This window comes from Podarcis muralis, chromosome 11 (genome assembly GCF_964188315.1).
Source record: "Podarcis muralis chromosome 11, rPodMur119.hap1.1, whole genome shotgun sequence".
Classification (NCBI taxonomy): Eukaryota; Metazoa; Chordata; class Lepidosauria; order Squamata; family Lacertidae; genus Podarcis; species Podarcis muralis.
In genome coordinates, this window is record NC_135665.1 from 42,145,656 (window position 1) to 42,165,586 (window position 19,931).

At 43.9% G+C, this 19,931-nt stretch overlaps 2 protein-coding genes across 6 annotated transcripts in view; one reads left to right on the forward strand and one right to left on the reverse strand.

Annotated features, from left to right (window-relative positions):
• The window catches only part of ZSWIM6 (zinc finger SWIM-type containing 6), a 101,813-nt gene extending 91,314 nt beyond the window's left edge, over positions 1-10,499 (reverse strand). For all 4 annotated transcript variants that reach the window (XM_028747970.2, XM_077936339.1, XM_077936338.1 and 1 more), the window contains exon 1: positions 9,752-10,499. In XM_028747970.2, coding sequence (XP_028603803.1) covers positions 9,752-10,484 — 733 coding nt within the window. In that variant the 5' untranslated portion in view covers positions 10,485-10,499. The remainder of the gene's footprint in view (positions 1-9,751) is intronic.
• The window catches only part of SMIM15 (small integral membrane protein 15), a 444,121-nt gene that overhangs the window by 362,226 nt on the left and 61,964 nt on the right, over positions 1-19,931 (forward strand). The gene's annotated exons all lie outside the window — the stretch shown is intronic.

Sequence of the window (19,931 nt, forward strand, 5' to 3'; positions counted from 1 at the left end):
TGTTTGAAATTGAAAGTAAAAACATCTTTTTAAAGTAAAAATGTTGTGAAAATATTATAAACTGTCTCAGAAAAATGTCTTACAACTGAAAACTAATGTTAATGGTATTTGAGGGATTTTTCTAGTCCAGTTTAAAAAAAAAAACCTGCAAGAAAGCTGTCCTCTGTTAAAGGAATGTCCCCAAACAACATTATATGGTTTGTGCCAACATACTGACATTTTCTTGACCTTTCCCTGGCTATCTGCCTATGAAAAAAAACGTGATGGGGTGTTTTACTAGTGCACGAAAATTGGCTGGATGGTGTACATGCTGAGCACAACTGCAAAGCCCTTAAGAAGTCCCTGCTTCCCATTTTGAGCTCCGAGCTACAGAGAGCAGGTGGAGACAATTGGGGCCTGCCTTGATCCTGCAAGTATCCAGCAGGGCAAAAGAAGGATGGACATCTGCCCAGACTCCACTTCTGTTGTTTTCTGATGCCTGCGTTCCAAGCTTAGAGCTGGAGAGAGGAGCAAGAGGTTTCCCTTTGAACTCGTGCTTCATTCCAGAGACTTGGCCAGGAACGAGACCTTGCCTCTTGGGGGAAGGGCTTCTGCTGACAACAAATGGTGAAACACTTACATAGCTACATTTCGTAAGTAATCGTTCACCTAAGCCATACTGCAGCGTCAATGGCATTTCCGGGTGGCAGGGGTGTTTCCCAGGAAGAAAGATTTATAGACAATACAGATATGTTGCCTAGTATGTTTATAATGTAGCAAACTGACACCATTGCTGCCTTTCCCTAAAGTGCAAGCAGTGGAAAAGCTATGACCGATCATTTGAAACTCTTGAGTCAGACTGGAATAGATACTGTTTGCATCTCCAGCTCCAGCACGGAATTCCTAGATCCCTGGTGAACCTGATATTGTCAGGGCCTCCTGAGAAAGCCACAACAATTTGTAGTCCTTCAGAAAATTACCCTCAAGGACAGATAACCATCTTTCAAAACAAAGGCTACATTAAGGGGGGGGGGGAGTTTCAAGCAATTATCTTAGATCAAGGAACGGGCTACTGCTGTTAACAAGTTCTCTGGCCTGAATCGTAAAGGAAAGGCCCGCAGAGATTGTAGGCAATGCAACCAGTATACTTACAGTAAAAATAAGAATAAGAAAAGAGGAACAGTTTAGCTCAGCATGAAGTTGGGTTAAGGGACTAACAGAAGCTGTGTTCTTTTTTAACTAATTAAAGGTTAGTTAACCTATAAGGACCTATTCTGCCAAAGCCTGAGGCCCCAAAGCCACCAATCCATAGGGAAGGGAGTAAATGCCACTGATCAAATCTCCATCCCAGGGGAAGATGCTGTGGTTGGAACCTGTTTCAACAAATAGCAAGACAAGCTACATGTATAACCAGTCCAGCGTCTCGTAACCCAACATCATTTGGGTTGTATAAACTGAACCATGTAGCAGTTCAGTATTTAAGAATCTAATAATCCTACTGGGCAGGACACTACAAAAAAATGGCAATAAGCTAACCTTATGGCACACCAGCAAGCATTGCATAAGTGCAAGAAACTAGATAATGTTTAAAACCCAGCTGTTCTAACATGGATCCAAGAAAACCTGACATTATCCATCTCTAGGATCACTGAAACAAAAGGAGATTGTGGCCAAAGGAAAAGGGAATGTACAATAGTGTGTGTGGCTCTGGGTCTGTGTGCTATCTCCCCCACCCTCACCATGTCTTCCATAAAATCCGTTATTAATCTGACACCAATTAACAGAAGATGACTTATAAAAACAGACAGGCTGTTAAAGCAAGACAAGAGGTAGATCACCTGGCTCTTCAACACATTAATTCAGTAAATGAACTTCCAATGTATCCAATCATTGCTAACTCCAGTAGCAAGGATTTAAACTTACTGACAGGTTCTACAGCATCTTTCCAATTAATGTCAGACCTTCTCAGCCATTGCCCATACACAACTTCCAGCAATTTCAAAGCTGTCAAATGCACTTGCTTCCAACAAGAAGCAATACTCTAAAAAACCCCCACAAAAAAAACCTTAAGCCATCCTTTTCCAGGTGTGGTGATGCGTATCATTCCAAGGTTCTCTAATATACTTTATAGATTTAAATAACTGATGTTCATTCATACTGCACTTGTGGCTTCTTCAAAAGTGAATTCATCTTGCTTTTAGGGGGAAACATCACTTTAGCTTGCAGCCTTAACACCAGGAGGCAAGAAGTACAGTCTTAGTAAACAGGCTTTTATAAACCAATTACACACTACAGGGACCCATTTCACAAGAGCAAGGGGAGGTAAGGGAAATTATTTCCATACAAAAGCAAATCCCCACCAAGGGTTAAAGGTCTGATCCTTGATATATTCAAGATTAAGTGCCAAAAAAAGGAGGAGCAATGTGTGATATCAAACTGCCTGCCCACATGCCCACCAAATCAGCTTTGTAGGAATGGTCGACAATAAGTCTGAATCACAAAATATTAGATTTCACAGTGTATGGACATTTTAAAGTTTTTGTAAATGAGCAAAGCAAGCATGTGTGGTAGTCTGTTATGTCCACATAGCTGGGCTTAGCTAATTGTAGAGCTATAGTTATGGTACTGAGATTGGAGGCTGTGCCAAGGGCTTCAGAGAAGGGGAGAATTGAGGAGGGGGATTTAAAGGAAGTGGAAGATTACATCACCAGATCTGGAAGATAACTCTAGGTACAAAGGGAATCGCTTGAAGGAACAGGATAGCATCACTGGAAGTGCTCATTGAGAAACTTGCACTGGATATCAGGGCAAGCAGGAAGCCAGAGCAGGGATCTGAGGAGTGTAAATGGTCCAAGTAATGAAAAAGATGAATAATTTTGGGAGCAAAGTGCTAAACAGAAATTAGAGGACCAAGATAGCAGAAAGCCAGAGAGAAGATTGTAGAATGCCAAGATATTTTTTTTGAAACTGATTGGACAGAGAAGGATTCTTGCTTCTGCCACCACCAGCAAAACCTGGGTGAGAAAGCCCTGCCCTGTGAGAGACTAATCATTTGCTCAATTTGGCATTCTTTCCCAGGCTGGCCCTATTTTCCTACAAGGCCCAGAGTTTCAGGGTAGCAGCTGTAACCTCTGATGCCTGGTGTGGAACTGTAGATACCTTTGCCACTCCCTAGTGTCAAAGGTATCTACAGTTCCTAGAAGTCAACACAGCCTGCTCCATCTGGACTGCCTTTCACCCACAGGACCAACCACCATCAGCTGTCTTACGGGGAAAGATCCCAGGAAAGCAAAGGAGGCAGATGAAGAAGACATTCAGAGCCACACTGATTGATCCTGCCACAGGAGCACCTACTACCCAGCTCCACTGTGGGACAGATCCTGAAGACTTGTTGTATATTGAGACTGCTGATTGTGAACACATTTTAGTGGGCATTGATCACGAAAGTGGCAATCTGCCTAGAATGATTTCTAACCTGAAAGGCAGGATATAAACAACTGTAGTAGTAACAACAATAAGAGGAGGGAACTTTGTTATTTGCATGCTGATTGCATTTAATCAAAAACTATTGTCACGCATAAGCATTCTAAATCAGTTACTGTGCTGAAGATGGATTGGGTTAGCATTGCTATCCATTTGATATGCATCTCAAGTTGCTAAGTTTACCCCCTTCCAGATCAGATCCAGAAAAGTGGAGGGTCAAGTACACCCACTTCCCTCGGCTATGTGCCAGCACGACACAAGTGTTGCATCGCTCCAACACCCAAGTTGTTCTTGGCATGAAAACTGGATTAACTGGCAGGTGAAATTCTAACCAGCCCACCCCCTAGAAGCATTTTAAGTTGTGCAATGTAAAGTGGGTTACCCATCATCAGCAGTCTGCTGATTTCATCGATGTTCAGGGTGGGGTTTTTATGCAGGTGCTACTTAGTGCCAAAAATATGCACCATGTGCGCACAGCCACCAGGCAGACAGCTGAAATTGCACAGAACATTGTTATTTCCTCACTTTTATGCAAAGTTAACTTGTTCTTGTTTCAACTACCTTTTGAGTCCTAGTACCAGCCCACCATATACCCATCTTAGTTTCAATACTTCCTTTATGGACTTTCAACAGCTAGGAATATATCAGCAGCATCAGCCAATGCCACAACTGGGCCAGAGTTCAGGAACAGTTACATGCTACAAAACTTAATCAGCAACCTGATTAACAAGCCAGTTAAGACTAGGTGTTGGGATTTAAGAAAATTTAGGGCGGGTTCGCACAGGAACCTTGAGAACTAGCCTCAGGTGTAAATGAGCCTTCTGTTAGTTAGTCTGACAGCTGGGAGAGTCAGAAAGCTCTGTTTCAGCCCTCACCATAGCACGGCTAGAGCAATGCTTGCATCTCCAGGCAACAACAGAGAGGCAATAAAATCACTGCCACATCACCTCGGTGTGAGAAGGCAAGCAGTGGCACTGCTGAACCCTACCCTCCATATGACTGTAGCAACCACAGCTGTTAATGCCAACCAGAACATGCAGTTCTCAGTTCATAGGCTTATGTGAAAACTGACCCGCGGTTTCACTGACTTGAACTCAGACTACTTTAGAAATTATAAGCATAAACTTCAGGAACATGTATAGTAATGTGCAGAGTGGAAGCGTTTGCTTATAAAACCTAAAGCATGGAAAGTAATTTACTATGATGACAACATAACAAATGGGGGGAGGGGGTTATATAAGGTCTTATTGGAAGTGGAATTATTCCTCACCCCTGAGATCAGAACACAGGCAGAAAGAATAATTATGCCAGTCCCTTAGAAAAACAAATTGAGTTGTTTTCTCGGCTTTAAAGCAGGGACTGGCATTTGGAGCACAGGCAGGAGACACATGGAGAACGGCAAGGCTCAGGGAGGGAGTGGAAATGTGCCTGGGAAATGCTGCAGCAGAACATGTCCTGCTGTAAGCTCCAGCCACACTTCATTCTGACAGTTTCAGAAACATGCAGGGCTCCAGCAAACCAAGATGCAACTGTGGCATGGCTCCAATAGCAGAGCTACAACTGGGACTGACATGACATAGCCTACAGTTCTGCAGAAGCAAGAAATCCAGCACAGGAATGATTAAATGCTGAGGAGCAAAGGTAGATAGTCATTAACTGAAATAGCCAAGATAGAAATGTAAGCCACAATGTAATTGTAGTGAGAGTCTGAAAACAATTACTGATAGCGGAGCTTAAACACTGAAAATACAATTTTATTATTTATTATTATGATTATTAAAATACCAAAATACAAATACCAAACATGCATGCGTCAGAAATATTAAGACCTGCTATCCCACACATACGTAAAGCTGCTCAAAGGTCCACAAATGCAGATAACTGCTTGGTGTTCTAAATAAATCCTGATGGATTTCAAAGTATTCATATTCATGGGAAACAGATCGGAAAGGAAAAACCACTATTTGTTCCATTTGTAAATTAATGGATGTTCCACATGGTCTGGCTCTTTACTAGGGAATGGCAAATTCCCTATTATTCGATACGACTAGCAGAAACATCACACCCCTCTCCCCATGAACAACTGTAATTGCTGCAAAGCTGCACAATTCTGCTGATACTAGACCTGCACTTTCATGTATGACCACTAAAAGTTAATATGAATGTTAGCTCACTTAAAATTGCTGTTGTAATTCTTTTACAGAAACTAACCAAATTTTTTCCCACTGAAATATGCTTATTTACCAAACCCATGTTTCTGATAGATGAGTATTTGTGTTTTCCTTCCTGAAAATTAATGCTAAGGGATTAAAAAAAACCAACAACCCCAGTTGCTGCTTTCAGATAATACAATATGCAACCATGGTTACAAAAGATGTGTGTCTGTATTAATAATAGTAAGTAATAGCGTATTCCCATATGGACATGACTTTCATTGCCCTATATTCATGAAGAAGTGAGGCAGAATTTTATAGTATTTGTGTATTTCCTTTATATGGTGGCATACTGTCTAAAGCACTGGTCTTTATAGCTTTGAGAAATTCTGAGGTAGTAGGTTTGGCAACAATTTATTGTTTGAGAAAGAGTTTACAAGAGATTTATGAGTTCAGAGTGTGAAATCTGATGTAATAATCAACAAATGTAATAGGTTCTCTGTGTTATACATAATTCTAACTTCTTAAGAAACTGGGTGAAGTGGCAAACACATGTAAAACTATTTCATCATGACCAATGGTTTCGGCATGAGGTTTTCCCAAAACAGAGGTTGTACAGACATTTAGAATAACATATGCGGGCTTACACAAGAAATAGGGCTCACAGGTCAGCAATACCTGGCTTTGCATATGAAACATTCAGGTTCAATCCCTAGCATCTGCAGGTACACAGCTGGGTAAAGACATATGCCTGAAACGCTGTACATCATCTGTGTAGACAGTATACAGTTAAATGGATCAATGCTCCAAAATGGTATTAAGGCGGTTTCCTATATTCACTGCCTTCATCTGCATTCACAGATTTCAGAAGATATATCATGGAAAAGGTTGAATGACTTACACAAGCATAGCCAGCAAATCTAAGCTCTTCATTATCAATAGGATACAAGTCGGTATTCATAGATACCTTGCCCAGACCATACCATTTTGAAACATTTCAGAATCCTTTCACTGAATTTGAAATGTGTGGATAAAATGCACACTATAGACGTGAAGTCTGGAGATTACAAAAAGATGATTGCTGAAATCCGCAAAGCCACTCATTGCACAGTGCTATACTTACCCCACCTTTCAACCAATCAGCCCCCAGGGGAACTTGCAACAAAAGCAAAGGAGGCTACGACATAAAATGCTAACAGTGCATTATAAAGTCAGTTCACAAAGCCAATTATCTCAAATCCATTCACAAAAATCTAGTGAAACATGGGAGGAGGACGATTCACAATGTCCTACCTATCTCAGAAGCTTATTCACTGGCTGTTTCTGCGCTGTGTAAAAACCTTTTTACACAAATCTTAATGAGCCCAACATTTGCTGTAGGAAAATATTTGAGATTTGGAAAACTTCAGCATCTGTTATGCTCGTCGCTCACCACACCCCATATAGAGTCACATTTTAACACTGCTGTGAAATGCAAATTTTCCATACATTAATAGCCTGGATGGTTTCCAAAAGGATCATGTCAGGAAGAAATGAAAGTGTGTGTCCAGTGTGTAAAGCGTTTACTGCTTTTTGATTTAAGTCTTCCAGAAACAGCAGAGGACACAAGTTCTATTTATGCATATTTTCCTCTGTTCACATTGACCTTTGCCAACATCACTCAAGGGCCCTCCCCTTTTTGAAGCAGCACAAGTTATTTTTCCCCTCCCTTCAGGAGTTCTCAATGAGGCCTCTTCTAAGTGCTGAAAGCAAGCAAAAGCTAAGCCCATGCTGGGTGTCTGTCTCCTGGAGAAGATTGCATCTTTTATTTATCACCCCTTGGCTTTATTTTCACAGTGAATTCCTAGCTTAAATGTAATCAGCCAAAAAACCCTCCCTATGTGCACTCCTGTCATTCCTCATCCCTTGCAAGTGGAGTCAAGCAGAGGCAAAAACAAGCTCTTGGCAATGCCAGCCAAACCAGAAGAGACGCAGCTCTGGTGGTGCCACCAGGAAAAAGAGAGATGCCTGAAACCCCTACTAAAAAGACAGATCCAGAAGTCTGAGGAATGTTAATTAGAACTTAGAGGAGTGCCCAAAGCTAAATCATTTGCAGGGAAAAGAGAATGGCACCACACACTCGTCCACAGGCATGACTACATTAAAATTTGAATTGCTAGACATGTCCACATCTTTAAACATCACCAGTAAAAGGTGATCTTGTGGAGGAGGAACTATGATGTTGAGCTTTGTGGGTTTCAGCACACTTTAAAAAAGAAAGAAAAAAAGACACTCCATCCATGTTCAAAAGCCAGCAGGCAAAGGGTGAAGAAACATACACACCCCAAACACGCAGCTGGAATTTAAATTTCTTGAGAGAGGAAGCTGAGCAAAACTGAGCAGATGAAAAACTGAGCTGTGCAGCTTTAAAATCTCCAGATCTCCTTCCCCTTTGTCAGATCCTTGCTGTTTTGCAGGCAGTGAAAAGCAATGAAAGAGACTCTTTTGTTTGGTTCCCCCTTTTCATTGAGCAACACACCAACACAGAGAGAGAGAGAGCTGAAAAGGACACAAACATGAAAATGAGCGAGGTGCCAGGTCCTCCCTCCAAGGGGAATTTCCTGAAGGCATTGGTGATGTGCAGCCAAAACATAACCCTCTTTAAAAACGCAACAAAAAAGATTCAGCTCCACTGAGAACCTCACCCTGAGCAGGAAGTTTTAAAAGGGAAATAAACCACACATCTGCCTGTTTCTCCAAGCAGAGACTTTGGAGCCAGAAAGGAGAAATGGGTAAAGCCAGACACGGAAACCCAGCGCGCACACACACACCCTTTCATGACAGAAGTAATCCCTTGCCGCCCTCCCACTCGAGATGGATGGAATGGTGAAGCAGAACCACCTCCAGTGCCCTTTGATTCAAAGAAGGGAGGAGTTAAATGCAATGAATGGAAACTCTCCACCACAGAGAATCAGGATCAGTATAAACAGGGGAGAAGAGGATTATTTCATAGAAAAATCAGCATTTCCTCCCATCAAGAAAAGGAGACGGAAAAACCCTGCTATATCCTGAAGCTATTTGGCAGCATTTGAAGATGGTTCTGCCTTCCTGCACAGCATTCCCCCTAGGCAGGCAGCCAGCTCTCTTCTCTCCCCCCCCCCCTTTCATCGCAGACAGACCTCCTTTCAGTCCCAGTTTCATCAGCAATCTGACAGCTTTACGACCCAATGACCTACCCCCAGTGCCACCAATAACAAAATCTAGGAGGATGGGGACATGCACACTGGCCACATGAGCATCCAAGAAGTCTGTGCAAAGCCAGTGGGAGATTGCATCTCCTTCTCAATTGCCACTGTCCTAGAAATGTCTTTGTTTAGCGATAAGGAGGTATTCCTGTTCCCTTTCCCCCGCACTTTCCCTGGGGGCTCCCTCTGCTGATTCACTTCCATTCGCACTCCCTGATGCCTCGGGTCGGGGTTGGGAGGGGGGGGGGAGAGGACAAGGGAAAAGAGAAATAAAACGGACAGGAGCATCTCTTACTATGTTTCAGGGTATTTTGATCACACAGACAGCAGAAGCTAGAAGGAGGGGGCAGAGAAGGAGGGGACGAGTTACTAGTGCAGGATTATAATGTTCTGGGATAATCCTGTGTATGTTTTTTCCTAGGGGGAGGGAGCCCAAGGAAATCCTGCGGGGGTTTTGCCTGGAGGCAAAAGCGGAATAACGATTAAACAGGACAGCTTAACAGTAGGAGACTTAAAGGGAGAGAAAGAGAAAAGGCTAGCTAAGGTTAGCGACATGTGTGCCAGGGAGAGGAAGCTGCGGGGATGGACTTAGACTGTTAGGGTGCAAGGTTAGAGAGGCGAGCAGGGAGGAGGAGTTTAACGTCTAGAAAAAGAAAAATGTGTCTTTAACTAGGGGAGGCAGGTGCGGTGGGAGAAAGCTTGGGAGTATCAGACGGGGAGGGAGCAAGGACGGCATGACTGCACAGGTGGATAAGCCGGGGGGAGGTCATGTTTGGAGAATGTGGGAGGAGAAGAGACCGTGACCCAAAACCCAGTGACTGGAAAGGAAGGGGGTGGAAAAGAGAGGAAACAAGCCCTCGCCCTCCCCGTCGGTCCCACCCCACCCTGCCCCCCAACGACCGAGTGACTCACCGACTTGCAGGACGTTGTCGACGCAGCCGCCGTCGAGCAGAGCAATGCCCCTGCGGAAGGGCAGCCGGTTCTCGTCGCCAGCGGCGTCCGCTGCTCCTCCGCCGCCGGGCGCGGTGCTGCCGCCTCCGCCACCGCCGCCTCCTCCTCCTCCGGCGCCTCCTCCCCCGCTGTTGTTGTTGGATGCGGCGGTCGCGGCCGAGGCGGTGCCCCCAGCGGTGCCCGTGGACCCGACGGCGTTAGATCCCCCGCCGGGCGCGGCGGCTGCGGGGTTGCTGGCGGCGGCGTCCTCGGCAGCGGCGCCGGTGTTGAAGGAGGAGTACATGCAGATCTCCCTCTCGCTGCGGGGGAAGGACCAGTAGACGATGCGGCGCTGCACGGGCTCCGGGATGCGCTCGAAGCGCTCCTCCACCCGCTGGAACGGCCACTTCTCCGCCACCCGCCGCGCCGCGATGTCCAGCAGCGACTCCGGGCTCTGCGTCTTGCCCAGCGGCAGCACCCCCAGCGCGGCATAGGCGGCGGCCAGGGCAGGGGGGAAAGCGGCGGCGGCCGACGAGGCGGCGGCCACCGCGGCCGACGAAGGCCCCGCCATGCAGAGCGACCCGCCGACGCCCACGCCGCCCAGGCCGCCTTCGACGCCGCCGCCCGCTCGCTGGCCCGGCCTGCACCCGACGCCGTAGCCGGGTCTGCAACAGAGGCGCTTGGCGGGGGGAGGGAGCTGACCGCGCTCCGCCATGATCGCGCCGCTTCTAAACAGACAGCGGAAGTGGCTGTACTCTATAAACGGCACCAGGAGCGCTGCGAGAGGCTGCCGGAGCGCGGGGCCCCGCCCCTCAGCTCCATATATGGGCAAAGGTGGGCGGTGCCCATCCGCCCGGCCCTCGGAGAAAGGGGCGGGGAGGGGTGGGGCTATGCAAAAGCCAGAGGCCACAAACATAAATAGAACGGGCCCGGCGGCCGTGTGCTCGACGCGTCAGCTGTGACGGGGAGGCGGTGTTGTTCAAACGTGGGAGGGCGGGGCCGGGGAGGGGAGAGCCGAGGGCAGTTCGGGGAAGGGACGGAGTCGCGCGCACATACACACACACACACACACACACACACGCACACACACCCGATCTTGTCTCCGCAGCATGGAGGAGGGGGGCCGGCCTTCTGACGCGTCGGCACCCAATGCCAGCCCGCCTCGCGCGCGGTGGGAAAAGGGGGCGGGGCCCGCCGGACCCCTCTGTGGCACCATTTACGGAAGGGAGGGCGGGTGAGGGGTGTGGCCGCCGCGCGGCTCCTCCACCCGGTCATCCTTCCTCTGAGCTCAGCAGGAAAAGTCATTGAGAGGGAGGCGGGATAAACAAAAGCCAAAAGTGGGAGGAGGAGGGGAGCGAAAGCGGCAAGGCTCGCGCGGCTGGGGAAATACGGTAGCAGCAAGCGAGCGGCCGTTGGGTCGCCTCACGCGCCCGGCCGCTTCTTAACGGTCGCGTCGCTGCCCTCGGGCCAGACAGACAGACAGTGCGCCCTTGAGGCATCCTCGTTCTCTCTTCACTGCTCGTCTGAGGGGAAGAAGAAGACCAAAAGCAAAGCGGCGGCGATGGGTTAGTCGGACAGCCTCACTGTGGGAAGTGGGAAACACATTTACGCTGCGCTTTTTAATTTTAAAAAGTGTGTTGGGGGGTGTGATATGGAAGGGGGGCAGGTTAAACCTTTATAAATTTGTCGGTGCCCGCAAGGCGCTTTGATTTTCACGCTTTTTAGCGCCTCCCTGAGGTAGGTCGACTAATCGGGGGGCGGTCGAATGGATTAAGTTTGCAGGGCAAACTTGGGAAAGGAGGTTCCCCTCACGCTGCGCGGCCTTCCCGTGTTTATTTTGTGAAATAAACTTTTAAAATTTGTTTTTGAACGTTTTGATTGCTCTTACTTAATAATCCTACTGTATATTCTTTTTGTAAACTGCTCTGAAGTTTTTTTTCTGCAATAAGGCGGTATATATAATTTTTAGTAAACAAAAAAACAGGTGGACAGGCTGTCTGCTTCCATTAAGCGCTCCCTGACAAGACTGAATACATAACCCACAACACATAAAGGGGACAAGGGTTCTCCCTTAGTTCAGTTCTTTTACATTCTGGAAGTATTTTTCTCTGCCATATGGAAAAGCTTTCAAATATGCAGACCCGACAGCAGCCTAGAGTACATACAGTACACAATTTAATTTAGCTTTCATCAACTTTGTACGCTGTAGATGTTTAGAATTACAACTCCCATCCTCCATTATTAAACATGATGATGGGAATTGTAAATCAAATGAGGATGCCAGACCCCACAAAATGACCACCCAGAGATCAGTGGATGAGGAGGACAGTCAGCACCTCAGCCAGGCCTCTCAGACCTCACTGGGAGTGATCTCTAGCACCATTTATTCTTTTCGTTTTTAAAAATGTTATAGTTAGGGCTAGCCAACTAGAATTGTAGAGTTGGGAGGGACTCTGAGGGTCATCTAGTCCAATATTCTGCAATGCAGGAATATGCAGTTGTCCCATATGGGTTTCAAACCTGCAACCTTGGTGTTATCATCATCACATTCTACCCAACTGAGCTATCCAGGCAGAGGGTGGCATTTCAGCTTGGCTAATACGAATGATTAAATTGGTAATTTTGGTCCCTGATTTAATGGACTTACCAATGCTTAAGTAAAACTGCAGTCGTATCCCCACTTTGTTGTTGTTGTTTAGTCATTTAGTCGTGTCCAACTCTTCGTGACCCCATGGACCAGAGCACGCCAGGCACTTCTGTCTTCCACTGCCTCCCGCAGTTTGGTCAGACTCATGAGAACACTATCCAACCATCTCGTCCTCTGTTGTTCCCTTCTCCTTGTGCCCTCCATCTTTCCCAACATCAGGGTCTTTTCCAGGGAGTCTTCTCATGAGGTGGCCAAAGTATTGGAGTCTCAGCTTCAGGATCTGTCCTTCCAGTGAGCACTCAGGGCTGATTTCCTTAAGAATGGATAGGTATCCCCACTTACCTTGGAGTAATTCCCACTGAATTGAGTGGAACTTACTTCTGATTAGATATGGTTAGGACTGTGCTATCAGTCATTCTTTGCAGAAATGCCAGCTTTGTGAGTATAGCCTCCAGCCATTCATCTGTGTCCTGGCACTCTGCCATTAGCTTGTCTCTGTTGCTCTTCTACGAAGAGGTGACTTCTATAAAAAATAAGGTGTCATAAGAGTTATGTTGAGGCATGGGCAAAGGTGGGTTTACTATGGGATGTGTTTTGGAATGATGGTACTTAGAGATTTTATTAAGTTTTGGAATATTTACTGTTTTTCAGCAGTGTATTTCAGAGTATTACTTGTTGACACTTTAGAATAAGTAGTGAGAATATGTGATGGAGTGGTTCTGAGCTAATGTAGAGTCTTAAGAGATGTGAGATGTTTAAGAAGTATCTATGAGTAACTAGGTTTATTCAGTTGGATTTTTCCCAGAGTGTCTCTGAGGCAAGCCCTGTGTTCCTGAAGTGTAAGTTTAAAAATGTGCCCAAGTAGACTAAGACTAGACTCAAGTTTAGACATTTGAAAAGAATGAATCATTGGTAGGCTGAGCAGCACTTGAGGTGCCTCAACTAAAGACATTTTAGGGAATGGACTGGACTATGCCAGAAAGCCCTATCAGCCATGGGCGTAGCCAGGATTTTTGTTGGGGGGGGCAGGGCTTTTGTTAGAGGGGGCAGAACTGACATGATTGGTCAGCTGGTTAAGTATTTCTATGGTTTTACTGCTCCTCCCTGCCCCCCCCCCATCCATGCTATCAGCTGGTCCACCAGTAAAGTGAATAAAGGGCTGAAGGGACATGTGAAGGAGGCATCCTGGACTTGTGAATGGCTTAATACGTGTTCAAGATCCTGTACCAACAGATACTTGGAGTATGAAAATAATGTTTTGTTTAGAGCAGGCTTGTATATAAGCTCACATGTTTCTATACATAAATCTTTACTAGCCTGCTGGGGGCTGGGAAGGAGTGATGGAGCTCTCCCACAGCAGCCCCTATCTATCTATCTATCTATCTATCTATCTATCTATCTATGTCAGCTACAGGGAAGGAGCTTCCCGCCTCTGGCAGCCTGTTTGGTTTCTCTGCTTGGAGGATTCCATCAGCCCACTCAATTGTCTGATACAGTTCCTTGCCACTTATGGCTACCAGGGTATAGCTTAAGATTTAAGCCTTAAATACAAGACTGATTTCCAGAACTCTTCATCAAGCATGTTGGAAAGATGCTTAACTTTCATCTCCATACAGAGTTGAGTTGTTTATAAGTATTTGCATGTGTTAGCAAGCTGACCCTGAAAATCAGTGCTGGCCAAACTTGGCCCTTCAGCTGTTTTGGGACTACGACTCCCATCATCCCTAGCTAACAGGACCAGTGGTCAGGGATGATGGGCATTGTAGTCCCAAAACATCTGGTGGGCCAAGTTTGGCCACCACTGCTGTAAATAGATTAGAATTGGCAACTTTTAACACTTGGCCTGGTGGTTCTGTGAAAGTGGTATGAGCAGTTGAAAAACTTTTCACCAGTGGAAGATCAGAGTAGATACAAAATGGACAAAGCAGATACAAAATAGTGAGATTTTCTCTATTTGCTGAACAATTAGGTCAGATGCACAGTAGTTTTCTTACAGAAAGCTACCAAATCTCAGCTACACTATATGAGCCTGAGACCATTTTGTCTTCTCCCCCACACCTCAGTAGTGCACAGCTGCTCTAAAATTGTCCCATACTTCCTTTCCCTTTTGTATGTCACATCTATAAGGATAAATATGGTAAATGTTGTTTGACATGTCATTTGCACATGCCTATCTTGTTGTGGCTTCTCTGCAAAATGTGAAGAGCTCTGCCAACTTTAAGCAGAAAGCCCTGCTTGCACTGCATGAGCAAAATATATTTTACACTATTAGAGTGGGATGCTGCACGCACTCATACTCCATTCCTATGCCTGGAAGAGACAATAACTGGTGGTGGGCTCTTCTTCACTGGAGGTATTTAAACAGCTGCTGGAGAGTAATGTGTCATGAATGCTGTAGTTGCATGCTGCATTGCAGATCCTACACTGAGCAGGAGATTGGACTAGATGACCTCTGAGGTTTCTTCCAGCTATTATTCTATGCCAGTATGAGGGCTGTGGTAGTAGGAGGGAAATAGAAAGGAATTTTAAAGGTATGAGTAGTAGTATTAACATTTCTTTGATGTATACCATTAATCACAGAGTTTACAATACCATTACCTTTCTTTGTAAGTCAGCATTTTAAAAAGTATTTATACAAAGTTTGGTAAGCTAATTTGGAAATAAGAGAATTATGGCTTCAAATGCTGTTAGAGCAGCGTAGGTTGCAAGTATCAGTGTATCTTCTTCTGTTGCTTAGAGAAAAAGAAGCAGAAGCAAGAATAGTATATATGTTTTTGTTTTGGCCGAGAATATTTAAACTGATGTAGTAAGTGGGACATATGAAGAGAAAATGTTGGAGACAATTCACAGCTCCTTAAGTTTTTGTATATTATTCAATATAGTGAATCTTAATTAGGCTACTCTAAGAATAAAAATGAAAAAAGAATTGTTAGGTTTAGATTTAAGTATGAACTGTTTTAAAAGAAGAGTATATTTCAGAAATAACATTTTGTTCTATTATTCTGTTGGGAAACATTAATAATTTAAATATTTCCACTCAAACCTAGCAGTTCAGTATTTCTGATAGAATGAGGAAGAGGTCACTTTAAACGTATTCTCAGCAAAAAAACATTTTCAGGGAGTAATCCGGCTGAAGTTCATGTACAACTTAAATCTTATATCTTGGTTTGAACTCATTATCTGGAATGGAAACTTGTAGATCATAACACAACAACTTGATCAATATCTGTTTTTTAACAGGCATAGAAATAACCGGTGGTCAGGTAGCAGTATAAATTGTCCTAGGTGGTATTAAAAGTTTGTTCTTTGCAGCTCCTCTTCAGAATGACTTATCTTGGGGCAGGGACTTTCATTGCACCTAGGCTGAGTAAACTGCCAATTACACATGCTGAAATTACTGTGACTGGTAATTTCACTTTCACCTGAAGCTTCCTGCTTTGTAATACAATCAGGATAGTTTCTTTGTATTTTGTACCTAATTGTCTGAGTCAGCTTGATTATCTGTGCTAGTTTATTTCTGTAGGCTTATTTTCACCTTCTGAATGCCTTGAGGCAAGTCCTTGGAAAGGTTAGTGACTCCTTGTTTGAAGGACCTGTAGCTATTTATCTCTTACAGGAAACAGAGCCTATCAAAATAAATTTTAAAAAATTTAAAAATTGTCCAGTAGCACCTTAGAGACCAACTAAGTTTGTTCTTAGTTGATCTCTAAGGTGCTACTAGACAATTTTTTTTAAAAAAAATTATTTATTTTGATTGCGTCAGACCAACATGGCCACCTACAGAAAACAGAGCCTGTTGTGGTGTTTTTAAGTACAGTAGTACATTAGCAAACTTCCTGTACCTATGTATGGGAAGCTGGTTATAGTTACTTAGGCTCAGCCTAATAATGAAAATAGTTTCTGGGACTGAGGAAAGCAAGCTAGATCACATTAAGTTAAGTGGTAGAAGGAAACATATAGGTCCACCTTTAACTGCAAAACCCTGCTGTCAATATTTATGGGAAATAAAAGGTAAATTGAACTCTGATTCCATGCTTATTCCATGGAAGTGTCTTAATGTATTCATGGGGCTTATTTCTAAATAAATGTATTTAGGATGCAGTCAATACAGTACCCATTAACCAATGCCTTTTAAAATCCCACAGTTCTCATTGAAGACAGTTCTCCATTGCAAGACTAATGGTGCAATATCACACACACACACACACACCCCACACACCCAAAACACTGGGTTGTATATAGACTTCCATTCACACAATGTGGCTTCATCTTATTTTCTTGTCCCCTTCACACACATGCACATACACACCACACCCTCAAAATCAGCTCTGTGGGGGTTAGGGGGCTCTCTGAAGCAGATTTGGGAGGCATGCAGGGTGGGGTTAGGGGAAGGCTAGTAAAAAAAAGGAAAGTTGGTCATTTTGGTGGACTGTTGTGAAGCTATTATGTTTTTCCTAGCAGGCTAAGTGGTTTAGAGATAACAATACATTATTCACAGATGCATGTATTGGAACTTCAGTGCCAATTTAAAAAGCCCTTTTGGCAAGGGGCAGTTAAAAGCAGGGGAATTGTAGTGGGTGCTTAATACTCTTTCCTCTCCTCTAGTCTCATTCAGCTCAATGACTTTTCCCTCCACTGGATATCAAATGGAAGTTTGACCTAACAAGGCAAACATACATTTTCTATGGCAAATATGCATTTGAAACTTTGGGTAGAGGGAGCTACTGGGGAGGTTTGGAGTGGGAAAATTATGGATGAGAGTTAAGTGCCCCAGTATTGTTTTCCTCATCTCAAATTGTCTTTTTCTGAAATGGTTCTTTAATTATTAAAGAAAAGTACATTGTGCTTTTTTAATGTTCATTTGTGTGTAATTTGTGTGTAACACATTGCGACTTCCTTCTTGGATCTATAGAGCGCATATGTTGTGGACAAGCCTTGCAACATTAACCAGTGAGAGAGGCTCAGGTTTTTAGCTATGAAGTCTCTAGTGTGGCAGAGTAGGGGAATGTGATACCCCAGTATAAGAATTATTCCTTCTGGAAAATAAACAGCTCATGATCTTGGTAGCTTTAGAGAGGCAACAAGGCTTTTATGTCATCAGAATGAAAATCTGGCTGCTGTGGCAAAATTTAGGGTGACAGGTGTTACCTATGCAGCAGATTGTTCTTGAACTGCTGTGAGCCGTCAAAACAACATAGTGTATTTTGCCTACCTTATTCTGCAGTTGATATTACTTATATTACACTCTGCATCTACATTTAAGTTCACAACATATGGTCTAACCTAAATAAATACAGGCACCCCAAGGTGAAAAACTTTATGCCACAGTGTATTGTGAGCAAATTGGATGCAATTAAAACCTTTAATGTTTAAAGGGATCTATAAAAATACTGGTATTAACCATCTGCTCTGGTTAATTTTTAGCAAGCAGTTTTAAGTGTAATGTTGCACTTCCCATAGGAAATACTGAGCTGGCTCCACAGACTCCTTTGTGAGGGGAGGGCACTTGTGCTCATGAGCGGGAGGGAGTCCTAATTGCTGCTAATTCCTGTTTCAAGCTTTTGCTTCCTATGCTTCATCCCATGCTGCTTTGGCAGATCCGTTGAGCCTTAGAAGTGCCTTTTCAGTGGGCACAGAGGACTGCTGTGGAAAGGATGAGGAAAGGTCCTACACAAGTAAAACTTTCCTCATACTTTCCTAGATCCAGTCCATGACAGTTCATTCAAAATGAAAGAAAAATAATTTAAGAAGTTTGAATCCAATTCTCTATGTCACTCTTTGCCAGGTAAATAACCCCAAAAACCGAATAAGCATCAGAGAACAGGTCAACCATTACTAGAAACATTGAAAAGTGGGAGCAGCCTAGTTTCCTCACAAAACAAATAATACCTGGGTTCCACAAGAGATGAAGGAGAAGAATCTGGGTACTGTGAGTTATTCAGCTGAGGCAACTACTGCCCTTGCTGCTGCCGCCACCGCCATCATCCTGCTCAATGTCATGAACTGAATCACAATTCGATGAGCTAAACTAGTTGTTGCTATTATCTGCATAATCTGTTCCCCTTCATGAAGGATGAAAAAATTTGAGCCAGAAAGGTGAAAGAGCAGAGGTGGGGAGAAGGTAGGGAGGGGCTGCAAGACTTCTTTTAGCCTGCTGGTGGAGCTTGAGACCTGCCCCCTGCCAAAGGCTATATCTACAGGTATCCAGCCTAGAGGCAATTAGTTCAGGAAGGAAATTGGGAGACATCAACACTGAGTACAACAAAGGAGCATAAGATTCACTCTTAAGGGAATGGTTACAGATAGGGACAGAAGATTGCATTTAACCTTTCTTTCATCGGTTGTTTCATAAAGTAATTTTCTGATTTTCTGTAATTTTTACATATGATATATAATTCTTAAAACTCCATGCTTTTGTCTTAGTAAACTTTAGCTCTTGTTTCCTGTTGTGGTCTAGTCTTGTTTTAGCACCTCCATACCTAGAAGCCATAAACTATGCTATCTTTAGAGGTTTCAGATGGACACAAGGGTTATGGATTGATTGACAGAGCAGCCTTGTAGAAATAATCTCCCCTTTATCTCATGGAAGCAAGTTATTTAAAAAGAAGAGCACCCTTCCTTGTAACCAGATCTTCTTTCCCTAGGTAGCACAGAGCCCAGGGTGGCTGGGGGGTGGTCTTTGATAAGCTTGAAAACCAGAATTTTAAAGCTGTGTGATGCTAAGAGGAAGGGATTGGGAAAGAAGCCAAAGAAATATCATCCTAGTTCATTTATCTGCCTACACTGCAAAAACAAAACAACTACTTACAATTATGCCCAAAGATAATAATAGCTAAGTATGTCTTAGTTTTAATTGTAATCAGCGAAGCAGTTTTTCAATCTGTTTCTGGTGCCTCGTGTTACTGAACTTGAGTAAAAATAGTGAAATGTACTTTATACAATTAAATTTTATTCAGAATATTTCTGCCTTTTTCATTCAGTGTACAGAACGGAGAGCTACAGTATATGGGAACAGATGTTAAGAATGCATGGGCAGTCATAAGCATGCCATTTCCTTCAGTTAGATTGTTAGATATGCTTGCATCTGCATTCTTATAATTTATTTAGTGTGTGAAACATCTAGTTCCTTCTGCTCTGTTTATCTCTGGCTCAAACCTCACTGCTATAATTTTTTCACCTGCTATAGTAAACTTCTATATTGAGTGGCAGTTTTGAGTGAATTACAATTATAGATGAGGAACCTGTGGACCTTCACATGTTGCTGGTCTACAAGTCCCATCACCCCTGAGACCATGCTAGTTCATGCTGATGGGAGTTGAGAGTACAACAATATCAGGTAGGTAGATCATAGAATCATCAAATTGTATAGTTGGAAAAAGACCCTGAGGATCATCTAGTCCACCCCCTGCAATGCAGGAATATGCATATGGGGATCGAACTTGCAATCTTGGCATTATCACAACCATGCATTCCCAAACCTTGGATTACAGTGTTAAACTCTCAGAATCAAAGCAT